Source organism: Linderina pennispora (assembly GCF_002104995.1).
Source record: "Linderina pennispora strain ATCC 12442 chromosome Unknown DL89scaffold_73, whole genome shotgun sequence".
NCBI lineage: Eukaryota > Fungi > Kickxellomycota > Kickxellomycetes > Kickxellales > Kickxellaceae > Linderina > Linderina pennispora.
This window is the reverse complement of record NW_024468321.1, coordinates 28,935-43,179: the sequence shown is the minus strand read 5'-3', so window position 1 is coordinate 43,179 and position 14,245 is coordinate 28,935. Positions and strand designations below refer to the sequence as shown.

The window sequence follows — 14,245 nt, the reverse complement described above, 5'->3', positions numbered from 1 at the left end:
TGCTTGTTTATTGCCATGTAAAATACAGCTTACGCAAATGGAGATCGCAGGTGAATGTCCAAGCCTGGTAGTCCTTGGGGTTCTTGGGGTTTCCGAGCGGACGAAGTGCATTCAGGTTGATCTGGTACTGGCCAGCAGGGACCTTCACCCGCTGTGTCATCAGCGTATCCTTGAATACTGTGCCGTTGACCACAGCCGAGTACATGAAGGTTTCTGGGGTCTGCAGGTTGCGCGAGACGTACTCAAGGTAGCCGCCTGGAAGATACCCCATCGTCTTCTTCTTTGAATCTTGCAGCGTGATTGAGACAAGGCGTGATGGAAGCTCAAGACGGAAGTTGAAAACCTGCGGGGTCTTTTCAGTGACAGGTGCTGTGGTTACATTGCCGCTTGCATCGGCTAGCAGTGGGAATCCCTCGGATGGGTCAGCAAGACATCAAGCTGGCGATAGTTGCCATTAAACCCAGCATATGGAATAACAAATGAAGAGGCACCATTGGACTTGTCACCCAGGACATGGTGAAGTTCAGGAATCCACCGTAGAACCAGCGCTCAGAGTCCTTCAGGCCATACGGGGCAGTGATTACAACAGCAATATTGCGTGTCTGGCCAGGACCAACCAGGTTGTTACTGTGAAGTTCAGGTGCATATGCCTGGGGCATAGTGCTCCAGCCAGTCTGAGCCGTTGTGCTGCAGGCCAAACACGAGGTTTCGGGTTGAATGTACCATCAGCCGCCCATGGTGTGAGTGAGTCTGCAACAGAGTTGCTGAAGGAGATGCGGGCCGCCTTGTGCGGGTCGGTATTCTTGATCGACACTCTGCGTACAGACCAGCGAGGGAAGTACCCCATCATTGAGCCAAACACAGAGCTGAGCGGCCCACTCATGGTGTTGTTGAGCGCAAGCGCTGACGGCGAAAACTCAACACGCGAATTGATAGCGTCAAAGATGTTGACCAGGCCGCTGCCGCTCCAGTACGGGTGGATGTTCTTGCCAGTGGTCTTGTCGCTGCGAGGCTTGGCAGTAGTAGAAAGGGCCTGGCGTAGTTGGTCGACACTGTATTTCGGATGTGCTTGCTTGAACAGAGCAGCGGTACCCGAGATGTACGGTGTGGCCATCGAGGTTCCAGACATTGATATGTAGCCGCCAAGTTTCAGCGGATATGTCGAATAGATGTTGCCGCCAGGAGCGGAAACAATAGGTGCGATATCCAGCTCCGGTGACGGACCATACGAGCTGAAATCTGACATCTCGCCGCGGTCGTAGCAGGTACTGTGCAACGTTGCTCTTGGGCGCCTTAACAGTAACATTCCCGCTGGCCAAGGCACTGACAGCATACGCGCCGTCTTCTTGAGTAATGATAACAACCGGAATAGTAACGCTGGGGTCCGTAACCGATGGACTCATCATACCAGGTGCGTTGTTGTAGACGATTACTCCAGCTGCCCCAGCAGCCTGGGCATTTGCTGCTTTCTCGTTGAACGTGCAATTGCCACGCTGGATAAGCGCAACCTTGCCCTTCAGGTCCTGGCTGATCGTGGCGCAGCCCAGCTTGCTGTTTGCAGAGTCGACGACGGTGACCAGTGGCACATTGTTTTCAAAGACAAACGGAAAATCCCGTTTGCTGGCGTCGATGCCAGCAACTTCTTGGTGCCAGCACCTGATACCACATCAATGGCATTCCCGTTATGTTCCAATTGTCGACTGATCCAACGCTGATTACGCCATGACCGAGCCCCGGAGATCCAGCAGTGAACAGACCAGCGTCGCCGTCATTGCCATTGGCCACAACGACGATGATACCCTTCTTGACCATGTTTGAGCAGGCAACTGATGTTGGGTCCTCGGGCCAGCCACCGCCGCCCAGCGACAGCGAGATAATGTCGCGCCTTCCTTGTAAGCAGCCTCAATCCGGCAATGATGAATTCGTCCGATGTGGTCGGCTCGGTGCCATTCTTGGGACAGCCAAACACGCGATACATGCCCATGGTGGCATCTTGAGCAACACCAATCACTTGAGGTCCTTGGCCAGCGATGATGCCAGCAACGTGAGTTCCGTGGCCCATGCAATCCATTGGGTGTGGCCCAGGCTTGACAACAGGGACTGGGTCGTTCGGGTTAAGTCATCTCCAACAAGATCAGCACCGAACTGCCACATGCAGCCAAGGTCTTCCAGCAGTTGCCGAGTTCGGGATGGTTGAAATCGACGCCGCTGTCAACAACACCGATCTTGACGCCCTTTCCAGTGAACCCGAGGTTCTGCACAACAGCATCAACACCAGTAGCATGGTGCAGGTACGGATATGTGATGTTTGTTGGCGATGCCTGATACTGCAGTTGCGAATACGGTTCGGCCATACACGCTTGACTCCTGGGATTGAGGCAATCTGGATCGGATCAAAGTCCTTGTTGGCATGCAAAGTAAAGCCATTGAATAGCTCTGTGAAGTGCTTTCCAATGGTGAATTTGGGGGCCGAGGGCGCAAAGTTGAGGTAAAGCTGGAAGCGACACTGTTGGTGATTGCCTGGATGTTGGTGTTGCCGGGAGTGCCATCGAGCTCGACAATATAGGAGCCTGCCTTAACATTTACGCCATCGGATACTGCATTACCTTCTGGATAGCAGCCTGGATATCTACGCCCGCGGCATGCGCGGACGGCTGGCTCAAACAGACAAATGTCAGCAAGAGAATGCTTGAGGTAAATTTCATGAGTGGAAAGTCGAAGTTGGGGAAAGGGACGAGCTATATCAAAACCGGGTGGATACTAGTGGGAGGGTTCAAGGTATAGGAGAGAAAAGGGCAAGCCGAAAGAGATAGAGGCTGGGTGTGCGCTAGGAGGTCGTGGGAGTAGAAGGAGGCGGTGGTACGAGGAGGCGGTGGTAGGAAGTTAGGTAAAAGAAGAAATGGTTGCAAACAATAGCTGCTTTATACCAGGACCACCCTCCACATGCAGTTCGCAATTGTGTGCTTGTGCCGCACAGCCTCATAGCTCAGACTGGCCGGCTAGTCGGGAATAGAGAACAATAAATCAAGTGTCGTCTTCGAATAGGATGTCTCAATGCCATCACCCATGTGAGCCGGGAATTTGAAGAGCCATGCCCCCTCAGCTACGCAAATTCTTCCGAGTGCAACTCCCAACACCTTTTTTGTTGCCCTTTCATACATGAACAAATTTCACAAACTCCCTAAAACCAGCAAATGATCCACATGTTACAGCCTCCGTCCAGAGCCATCATATAAACACTGTAGATCCCCTGCTTGTCTCTCATATCCCCCATTTTCTTCGTGGCATGTATGATCAGCGAACCCAAGGACCACTGCAAAGTCTACGACGAAACCTGGCCATCCACCTCCATGTGCTCAGATTTGCTAGGAGAAAAAGGCTCATTTAGCCTCAAGACTGCATCTAGCAAGGTAAGATTCTTGTAGACCAAGCCTGCTTCTCCTTCATCGCTGCGCTCCCAGACACGGAGTGCGCATAAGCAAATGGTCTACAAACTGCAGCAGCGGATGTTCCGGCACAACAGTTCGTGGGAAACCCGCTTGCTGAAACGTAGGTGGCCATGCCTATCCCCTGCAAAAGGAGCAGACCAGGACCATTTGAACCTGTCGCAAGCATGTGATATGCCAGCAGGCTTCTATCAAGATGGGGGTAGGACGGCAGGGAATCGTGGGGACACTGTGGATCCGACGATCCGTGATGTCCACCCAAGACCGCTACGGCATGGTCCCTCTCCACCACTAGCAGGCGCCCACCAGCCTCTCCCACTGCAACATTCTTGATCGATCTTCTATGCTTTGCCATCGTTTGGCACGCCTGAATGGCCTTCCTATGCACAGCAGGCACAGAGCCTGCTTGGTCCTGTAATCGATGATCAGCCACTCAGCCAATTAGTTGTCCTTGTCATTTTGCATGATAAAAATCAGTGGTGAGCCAGAAGCAGATACGTCACTGAGGTGCGAGAACGGGACGCTTTGCTTTATGTTGGTGCCTTTTTCTTGCATTCGCAATGGCTGCTGTTCACGATGACAATTCCACATCCACTGACAATAAACCAGCGCCGGACCATGCCAATTCAGGGCCAGGAGGCGACAGCATGGACAAGAAGCTACTATCTGCCACAGAAGCGCCAGCAGCCCTGCACATAGAGCAGAACCCTATGACTACCCCAAGAGGTACACGCATCAGCAAAGTCTGCACTCAAACGCCTACGCGTTTTACGCAGTGCACAGCCACTAGCGGAATTCACTTGAGTCAAGCCCGTACCTCGCTTATTTGCTAATCTTATTCTAGGTTACTGCGGAAAGCGCAGAGTGCAACAACAACGACAAGCGCACCACTATCAGCGAAGCGGACTGCCGGGTCATTAACCGATGATACGCTGAGCCTCGATTCTGCCAGCGACAGCGAGTTCCCGGACGCCCTCTCGCTGCTGAAAACGCCAGTCCGTAAGCAGGCAGCAGCAGAATGCCCATGCTTCAACCCCCCACTCTGCTGAGCTCAATAAGGCGAACAAGCACAAAAAAGGCCGCAAGCGCAAGCGTGTATCGTTAGGCAAGGCAAAGTCAGATGTACCGTGTATACAGAAACCTGCTGGTACTGATGACGATGCTCTCCAGTCACTGCAGATACCGGGTGAGCTTGTGATGGCGTACTACCTGCGTAAGTATTATCCAGCACGCATCACATCGCGAGTAGGCGAGCATCGGTTTAGAGTGGAGTTTTTTGATGGCTACAGTGGCACAGTGGACCGCAGGCGCATCTTTACACAGTATGAATCAGGATTCTATACGTGCGATCTAGGCGCGCTTCAGCTTATAGGGGACATACCTGCAGAGGCTGAGCCAAGTGGATGTAAAGCAGAGCTGGAGAGTGCAGACATTGACCAGGAGTTTGAGGATGACCTAAAGACTTTCGATACCTTGTCAGCGATCTGGAGAAGGTCAGGGGCTTCCTGGACGACTTGCATAGTTGCCCTATGGACAATGTTGCTGAGCTTTCTAAGACCGAGGACCGTCTGGGTATCTTCTTTGGAGGGGACAGAGTAAAAAAGAGACAGCTTATGTCGCGTGTACGCAGGGGGCATTTGAATGGCCTCGAATTTGACTTTATCGGCCGACTGCTGGGCAAATGGTTCAAAACACCTCCAAAGGCAGCACTCGGCGATCTGGCTGAGATGATGCCTACAAAAATACCAGAGTCAGCGAAGCAAGCACGCCGTCCCGCAACCACGGTGCAATCTGGCAACCTTGTAGTGGGATTTAACCATGAGGTGCTCTTGCCGCACGCAATCAAGCGGCTCATTCAGTTGCGTGATACATGCTCCCTGGAGGAAGCCGAGGATCGCATGGGTACTGAGGTCGGTGCATACGCATGGGCAGAACAGATCATGGCCATCCGCAGAATCGGTCAGCGCAGCGCTCTGTAACAGCATCCCTGTATATGGATGCAAACGCCCTGCATATCTAAATATAGTTTATTCAGCAGATGTGTTTCTATCTTACGAGTTTTGTGGAAGAGTAATGTCGAGAGCCGCTGAGTAGTGGATATCCGACCCACATACCAGGCTGCCTCAACCATTGCCCATGAACTGTTGAAGCATTTGGCTGACGCCTGGGATCTGGGTTGCAAGGCGTGTCAGAATGATGATCAGCATGACCGCTCGATCTGGAATATTTGCCCCTTCCTCGCGCGCTTCTCTGACATGCTCGACGATACATTCGACAAAGTCCACGAATGGCGTAACGGTGCTGTTCCCCATCAGGCCCGAGATGATGTTCGGGATTGACGGGAGTGTGTTGTTGGTCTGGCCGCCTTGGCCGCCTTGGCCACCTTGGCCACCTTGGCCGCCTAGGCCGGGGAACCCACCTCCGAAAGACATTTTGAAAAGACTGTGGATGCTGTTATGCAGAATGTAGGCAAGGTGCAGAATTTGGTATCAAAGACATGCAGGATCTGTGCACGGATGTAGGTATATGCGACATAGCTGCCTTATTTGTTATTACTGTGGATTCCGATGAGAGGGGCAACAGCTGGCAGTAGACAGCGCGCATGGGTGGCCAGCATAGACGTCATTTACAAAAGATGTTCTAAAGAAAAATGCACTAGATCTCCTGTGATCCCAAATCCGACGGCTGATCTCAGAATACGGTTGTTGATATTTGCGCTGGGCAGCTTGGAGTGCTTATGAATGATTCCTCGCTCTCTCCACTGCCAACACATTTTCTAAAAAACCACAACACTAATTTCCAGATGGGTTTCCCCGGCGCCAACACCACAGCCGACCATAGGAATTTGTTCCTGTCGGACGAGCAAATAGACGCGATCCAGGCCAAAGAGGCAAAGGAGCGCGACCCTGTTCGGCAGAAGCTCGGCAACCCTATCAAGGCACCAGGACGGATTCTCAGCTTTGCTATTGCCGATCAGACTGCTGTGCTTGCGTTGGCCAGTCACAAAGCAGCTGTAGCCAACTTGACGACCAAGGAATGCCAGAAACAACAGCAGGTCAAGCACACAGGCCCGGTGACTGCAGTGGCACTACTCAGCGAAAAATACACTGTCGACGGCTCGCGCATTGCGCTGTCGGCGTCGTGGGATAAGACCGTTAAAGTGTGGTGCGTGGACCAGCCAACCCGTGTCGTGGCAGTGCTTGCTGGCCATGCTGACTTTGTCAAATGCATGGCTGCACACCCAACACTGCCTATGGTGTACACCGGATCGGCAGACAAATCTGTTATGATATGGAAGCTACCTGAGACCCTGTTCACCGATGCGGCTGCTGAGAGTCCGGTCGAGATCAGTCCGCTTAAGACGATCAAGGGCGACCACACTGGCCAGATCTATGCAATTTCCCTCGATAGCACAGGATCTGTCTTGTATTCGACGGGCTCAGACGCATCGATCCGCGCCTGGGATGCCAGCACAGGCCAGGCAGCCAAAGTTGACAACGAGATCTGGGAGATCGAGCGTGGTCATCACAAAACCAACGTTTTTGACATCAAGGTTTCCGAAACATGCTGTGGACGGCATCGGCGGACAAGACTGCGGTCGGGTGGGATATGGACACACGGAAGCCCGATATAACCATGCAGCACAAGGCATTTGTCACATCGGTGTTGCCAGTTATGCAGGCCGGTGTGGTTATCACTGGCACGCGTGGCGGCGACATTTCCGTGTGGCGTGTGAGCGCCGGAGCACCGGAGCTCATTCGTGAGATCCACGCACACAGCGACGATGTCGTGTGCTTGCGGCAGCAGGGCCGTCTGTTCTACTCGTCAAGTCTGGACGAGACCTTGCGGGTGTGGGATATCAAGGAAGTGATTGATTTCAAGGGCGGCATGAGCTATGTGCCGCCTGAGCTAGCCGCGCTAAGGCAGCAGCCAAACAAGGCGGCAGAGACAATGCTCACGGAGGATGAGGAGCGCGAGCTTGCCGAGCTCATGGACGACCTAGATGAGTTGTAGCCCCTCCACAAGCAAAAGCTTAAATAAACCATACACGGAATACGCTACCTGGCAGCATTGGCGTATTGCCGTCGCTGGTAACCGACTACCAACGTGGGCGTGAGTTATATTGAACCAGTGGATTTCAGAACTTGAACTCTTTATTGCGGCGCTTTGAAGCACTGCCGCCATCATCAGCCGTCTTGCGTTTGCGCGTCTGAGTTTTGGCATGGCCAGACGCTGCATCTGGCAGATCCTCATGTCTGCTGTTGCCACTGGCGCCTCGGCCAGCAGTGCTACTACCAGCAGCCTCATACTTGGCCAGCAGCTTCTGCTGATCGAGGGTATCGAGTTCCTCTGCGTCCAGGCTGACATCGACACCTCGGTCCATGGGCTTCGCAGCACGTCCACTGCCAGACTTGGCTGCCTTCTTCGATGGGTCAAAGGCTGCCCCTACATCATACGTGTACTGCGAGCCCATCAGTCCGCCCATCTGCTGCGCCGCCTGTTCGTTCAGCACCGTGTAGAGATCGCGATCAGCATCGCTAGTTGAAGTTGGTGCAGGTCTGCGAGTGTGCACAACGCTGGGCGTCTCGAGACCAGACGGCAAAGTGCTGGCGACTGGCTCCGGTTTAGCAGCCTCTTCTGGCACCTCTTCGTCTTGGCCCGCGGCGTCGCTGGCTGCCTCCTCATCCTCCTCATCCTCCTCGCTCTCGCTGTCTTCTTCATCTGACGACCCAGCCTCCAGATCGCCCCAATGCTTCTTGGGGCCAGTTTTCATCGGCACCGGAACAGCGGGCTCCCCCGTAGCAGCGGCAAACACGTCACCGTATAGCGGCCGGCCAAACTCGTCTACAGGCGGCCTGCCCCAGCCGCCTGGGTGGTAGCCCCACTGGGCACCCTGTGGAATTGGCGCATTGAGACCAGGGATTACCAGGTTCGGGTAGGACGGCGGCGGACCAAACCTCTGCATATTGATCAGCCATGGCGGTGGTGCCAGCGGCGGCACATTAAGTGCCTGCCTCAGCCCATCTGACAGCGTCCCAGGCGTAAAACTATACGAGGTGTCTGACTCCTTCCCTTCGTAAAACAAGTCGCCATGCCCAGTCATGTTCTTGGGTGGCGTCTGGAACCTGAAAAAAGCGTCGTGGAGACGCTGGTAATCCAGTGTCAGCTTGTGCATTTTCGGCTGAATCCGCTCGCGCGCCCTGGCGCCCGCCGTTTTCTCGTCCTCCTTTTCCTTGGCGGCATCGCGCATCTCCATGATCCCTGTGGCCTTGATGAAGTCTGGCAGCTCGAACGGCGGCTTCTCCATGCCGCGCTTGTACTGCAGATACTTTTTCTTCTGCGCCCAGTGCACGGGCACGGGAACCGTGTTGCGCAGCGCCTTTAATGCCACCAGCAGATGCGGGTCGCGCGCACTGATGTCTGTCCATTCAACAACCTCAGGCCGCGCCGCCGCCTGCTTGAGCTCGGCCACCGACATGCGATTGCGCTTGCGCTGTCGCCGCGACTCCTTTCGATCTGCAGCGTCTTCTTCGGCCTCGCTCTCACTGGTTTCGTCGCCAGCTATGGTCTCTTCGATGCTGTCGTGCTTTTGTACCGACACTGCCTTCTCGCTGGGCGTCTCTTCTTCCTCGTCTATTTGAGCACCAAAGGATTTTGCGGCATTGGCGTTGAAATGCTCGAATACCTCCGCAAAGGCAGCCAGCTCGGGCTTGTCGAGCGTAGGCTCGTCAGTGGCAATATACTCGATTTGGACATTGCTCGGCACCTTCTGTTCTGTCGCTGTGTACAGTGCGGCCAGGCGCTGGCTGCGCGCCTCGGCCTCAGCAATCTTTTCCCTGCGCGACTTCTTCTTCCGCCGCTTGTTGTTGCTGGTCTGTGCTGGTCGGTTGTTGGTCTTGGCGTCTACAGACGACATGCTGCTGGGTAGTGTGGGTGTATAGAATCAAGCAATGAATTAAAGCTGGCAAACTGGTGGCAAAGTCGAGACAACGTAATCTCACGCTACTACTTGATTTGAAAATCATCCATTTTATGGGCACTTGAACTGGCGGCCAGAACTTTTCCCGGCCAGCGGCTCCTGCGACAAGCCCGTCGGACAGCTCATCTGTAGGCTGCCGCTTGGTGAACACCACAGGCTCTCCTCATTGTCCCAGATGCCTGGAGCATCCGTCCCACCTCAGCCGACCAAGAAGCCATTTTTTCGTCGCTTTGGCAGATTGTTTTTGTTTTGCTGCTGTTGCTGCTCATTGCACATGCTGTCGGCATCCGCTCTGCCCGTGCATATGCCAAGAAGCAAGTCCTCAGAGCGAATACTCGAAGCCCTAGAAGCGTGCTTCAGCATAGTTCCTAAAATCGGCCTTCAATGTACATGTAGCCATCCGCGAGGCTGTTTGCATTCCCGCTCAACACCAATGAGCGGATGCGCAGGCAGATCTTGCTCGCAATCGCCATATTGCTTTCTGCTGTTTCTCAGCAAGAAAGGTAGGGATGCAGTATCAAACCTGGGTAGCACAATAATCGGAATGTGCGAATGCGTGTGAATAGAGCGAGGCAGCAACATTGCGAATCCTCGGTGCCACCGGATAGTCCGAGTGATCCCGGAGGGGCGATTCCAAAACAAAGTCTAAAAAAGAACAACTATCCCAGGCTGCGAAAGAAACGGAGCGAGCCGGTTTACAGCTTGTGGTCAAAGGCGACAACGTTGCGGTCGATGTCCAGATGCATCCTCAAGGTATTTGGCGCACCAAGCAGCCCGGACGACACGAACCCGTGCCTATCGAGCTTGTCTAGCGCCATCTCGTATCCGGGCATGAACCTCGAGATAAAGTCCTCCAGCTGCGTGTCCGAAAGCGAACTCCTGCCGGAGGCCGCCAGCTCGTCCTCCTGCTGCTTGCGCCACCGATATACAACATCGACATTGGACACGCGCATATACACCCATGCATCAATCAGCGTATACAAAGACGTCTCGTAGGCCTCCAGATTCCCGTTAATCTCAGCCAGGTTGGCGTCGGTGAAGCTGCGCGAGTGCTTGAACAGCGGACTGTCCGAGTCGCGCACATTGCCAAGGAACCTTGCAAACTCCATCCTGTCCAGCATGCGGAACCCCAGATTCCACCCCTCGAACAGCACGACATCGACGGGCTTCGCCACTGCCCACTGCCTCCGATCCACCTGGTCGCCGTACCCGCCATTCAGGCTCTTGTCATACTGCGGAATCGGCGTATCTTGCCCGCGCAGAAGCCCCTCGAGCGTCTGATGCCCCAGCATGTGGTCATGCGTGCCTGCCTGGCCGCGGAACCTAAGCAGCGGGTTGTCGCGGTGCTGCAAGGCCAGCTGCTCCTGCTGCTTGTATGGCAGGTAGAGGTCGTCGAGCGAGAATCCGACTGTCGTGATTTTGCGCGCTTGCAGGTAGGCCACCAGCCCGCGCACCAGAGTGGTTTTGCCTGAGCCTTGCGGCCCGTTGATGCCCACGATCAGCGGCTGGCGGCTGGGGATGGCGCGCTTTTGCGCTAGCTTGCGAATAATGAAGTCGCCAGACTTGCTGACCCGGTCCCTGGCGCTAGCCTTGCCCAAACTCGACATTCCTGGAAGCATTCGAATAAAAAGAAAAAAGGAGGCAAGTGCTATTCACGAAATAGGAAACCGCTTTTTTCACAACAAAGTATATTATCATCCGCCTCCCTAAACTGTTTTATTGCTGTGCATGGTTATGTCACCCGAGTCAAAAAACGATCTTTTGGGGAGGGACACCACATATCCAGAAAAACGTGGTATGGGCATAGATGGGGAGGGCATGCAGATTATTGCGTATTCGCGTTCTGCATGAATGGTGTAGGGTGACGCGCTATTGCAATGTTGTGGAATGCAGGAACGGCTTGGCCTTGACAGTGGATATTTTTGAAGAAAGGCAACAGTACCATCAAGATGAGAGGGGAATTTTGTAAAAGTACACAAAAATACCGACAAAACCAAGAATAAAAAGGAGGGCAAGGGGGTGTGCAAAAGACATACAGGTGCACTGCCCAGTTAAAGAAAAGAATAAAGAACTATTTTTGAACGGCTGGCGGGATTAGCTCGGTTGCAATATTAGCGTAGATAGGGGATTCATGTCTACAATATCTCCTGTCCCCCTGGGGTTTATTGGCTGCCGTGGTGCGGCATATATCTGGTCGACGAGACCGGCACGTCGAGGATGTTGCGCAAAGACGACGACATGGGCGGCAAGCGCATGTCGCCGGGCTGCGAGGGCTGGGACTGCGGCACCAGCGTGCCGAACGCAGGCGCGCACAGATTGGCAATGCTCGGCAGCGTGACCTGCCGCTCCCCTCGCTGCCCGTCCTCCACTGCCTGCAGGCTGCCTTGGCGCCTGCGTCCAGCCGCCCGCTCCCCGTCCTCCAGCGCCCCGGAGCTCTTGCGCTTCACTGAGCGCTCGGCCTTCGCTGCCAGCCCGCCGCACTCGGTCATCAAAAGCTTCTTCACCACCGCCACATCCAGACTGCCCAGCGCCGCCAAAGACGACGCCGCATCAAGGTCCTTCAGCTCGCGGCGCTTCGCCTCCAGCGCCCGGCGCTGGTTCTGCTTGTAGTAGCGCAGGCCGCAGGCATTGCAGAGCGTGCGCGGGCCCGCCGGCCCCGATCGCCACACGGACGATACGGTTGTGATGCATTCGTGGCAGAGCGACGTGTTGCGCGGCTTGATTGTCCCGTTGATTACGTCCATTCGGCCCAGGTCAAACGCGTGCTTCATGTTCACTGCAGCTCCCAGCAACTGCTCAAAGTACAGGGGGTCGTCGTCCGCGTATCGAGACATATTGGAAAGACCGCGCAGGAGCTCGCTTGTGCTGTCCTGCAACTACATTGGAGATGCATCACATTGTTCTCAGGGATTAGCATGTCTGCCCATCTGAAGACAAGCCATTCCACCCTCCACTGCCCCCTTCCCACTATTATCGTGCATGATGAAGGCAATATGTTTGGGGAGTCCCTTCTTTGGGCGATTCGTGAATAGCATGTGTGAGTGCAATATACCGCCGATTGATAGCAGCATGGAAAGCAGAAGGGGGAGAGGTAGCAGCAAGGGATCGACAACGCAAAAAAGACGCTTGTTTCGTAACACCACCTCCTGGTCGCCGCAAAAGTGGCATTATCATGGCAATGCAAAAGAAAGCAAAGGTGCAGACATGGGAGCGAAAAGGATGTATGGAAAGGGGGATTTGCAAGGTGGTGCGCAACTACACTATCTCACCCTAGGGCGTCAAATAGGGAGGAGAAGGAGGGGCACGAATAGGCCACAGAAAAGGACCAAAATAGAACAGAAAAAAGCGAGCAGTTACGCAAGGCAAAATAGAACAAGATTGGGTGATGTGCGGGGTCCCCTGCTATGGAACAGTGTTGTTCAGATATGACTGGACATATTGTTGCACACTGGAGGTGAAAAGTAGACCAGAATCAACAGCTCACCCAGGAGAAAAATCATCTCGGTTTTTCTCTAACAAACCTACCAGTTGGAAATGCTGTGAGTTCATGTAGAGTGGCTCCTCAACAAAGTGGCGGGCAGCTCGCTTGTTTTGTTTCCGTTTTATCAACGGTGGCTGTGGCGGCTGTGAGCGGTGTGAGCCGCCCAAGCCATTCTGTCTGTCGGCAGTGGATGGGCCAGCTGGCTCACAGGAATCGCCCATAGGGAAGTGTGGGATAGAGGGAAAATAAGGCGGGACTGGCGATAGATGCAAAAACGGAGCTAGACAAGAATGGCTGGCATATAATCCACAAACTTGGGGGATATCTCTCCACAGCAGGAATGTGGTGGGGTGTGTAAAAGACAGTAATAAAGAAAAAGTGGTTCAAAAAAAAAAACGAAAAGAACAAAAAAGAGGGAGGAACAAAAGTAATCGTGTTCAACCAGTTGTAAGAGAAAAACCTGCAAATGGAAAAACAGGCACACAGGAAAAAACGAGCGGCGATGCTGTTCACAAAAATGACCTGCCTCACTGAGCCAACGAGAAGAAGGAGGAGGCAGCAGTGAACAACAGGGAAATGTGGGTTCGGAGTTCAGGTGCTTGCAAGCCTTGTTTTCTGCATAAGTGGGTCAATCGCCCCAGTGGGGGCCAAAAAACGCACTGCTGATTTACACGCATTTGCGCTTCTTTTTTTCTCGTACACCGCCAAAGTCATGCTCGGCTCGCTGGGCCGGCCCCAACCGCGCCTGTAGCCCGGCTAAAATGCCGTCATGGTTTCTCGCAGGGCATCAGTTTTTGGGAGCACAGCACCATGCATTTATTTTTCGCTTCATGCCTGCACGGCTTTTGCCGACGACATGCCGGAGATTGCATGCTGCTGGGCGGGCCCCGCATCCGCCTTGCTTTGTCGCGGCTGGGTGGCGTAGCAGCCTATTGTTGGTGGGGTGGGAGATTCTGCTGGCCGGGCTCAGCACAGCAATGCACAAGCAAGCCGGGCGGGCAACAGATGCGGGTTGCACTTTGGCGCTAAGCGCGTCTGCACCGGGCGGTCACAGCGTGCTGACCAGGGTCGGGGCAACGCGCTTCTTCTCCTTGCTGCGAACCAGCGGCTGCACGACCGGCTGAACAGGCTGTGCTGGCAGGGTGTTCTCACGGTAATGCGACTGGACCGGCACGGGTGGCGACGGCTGGTCGATTGCAACAACAGAGGCAAAGCCATCGATAGAGGAGATCAGCAGATGCGAGCCATCGCCGGTCCATGCTAGATCTGTGATCATGGCGTAGTGCAGGCCGCCCATCAGCGCCAGGGCCGCACACCTTGACGTATCGTAGATGGCGA

The 14,245-nt window shown here is 54.3% G+C and overlaps 3 protein-coding genes across 3 annotated transcripts; 1 reads left to right on the top strand and 2 right to left on the bottom strand.

Annotated features, from left to right (window-relative positions):
- Positions 1 to 33: 33 nt before the first annotated feature.
- Positions 34 to 2,873, bottom strand: DL89DRAFT_272033 (subtilisin-like protein; the record flags this gene model as incomplete). The annotated part of the gene is made up of 10 exons (XM_040888968.1): positions 2,607 to 2,873; positions 2,506 to 2,574; positions 2,357 to 2,446; positions 2,153 to 2,327; positions 1,968 to 2,100; positions 1,664 to 1,885; positions 1,278 to 1,620; positions 701 to 1,246; positions 507 to 674; positions 34 to 412 (listed from the first exon to the last, which is right to left on the bottom strand). Coding segments are annotated over exons 1-10 (2,224 nt in total), but the record flags the coding sequence as incomplete, so codon positions are not given.
- Positions 2,874 to 3,980: 1,107 nt separating this feature from the next.
- On the top strand, positions 3,981 to 5,543 carry DL89DRAFT_272032 (uncharacterized protein). The gene is made up of 9 exons (XM_040888967.1): positions 3,981 to 4,172; positions 4,305 to 4,445; positions 4,506 to 4,593; positions 4,675 to 4,705; positions 4,736 to 4,768; positions 4,937 to 5,248; positions 5,270 to 5,309; positions 5,334 to 5,348; positions 5,379 to 5,543. The coding sequence occupies exons 1-9, from the start codon at positions 4,007 to 4,009 to the stop codon at positions 5,423 to 5,425; spliced, it is 873 nt and encodes a 290-aa protein (XP_040739331.1). The 5' UTR covers positions 3,981 to 4,006; the 3' UTR covers positions 5,426 to 5,543.
- A 26-nt stretch (positions 5,544 to 5,569) lies between these two features.
- DL89DRAFT_297073 (uncharacterized protein) lies at positions 5,570 to 5,878 on the bottom strand (the record flags this gene model as incomplete). The annotated part of the gene is made up of 1 exon (XM_040890738.1): positions 5,570 to 5,878. The coding sequence occupies one exon, from the start codon at positions 5,876 to 5,878 to the stop codon at positions 5,570 to 5,572; it is 309 nt and encodes a 102-aa protein (XP_040739330.1).
- Positions 5,879 to 14,245: the final 8,367 nt, after the last annotated feature.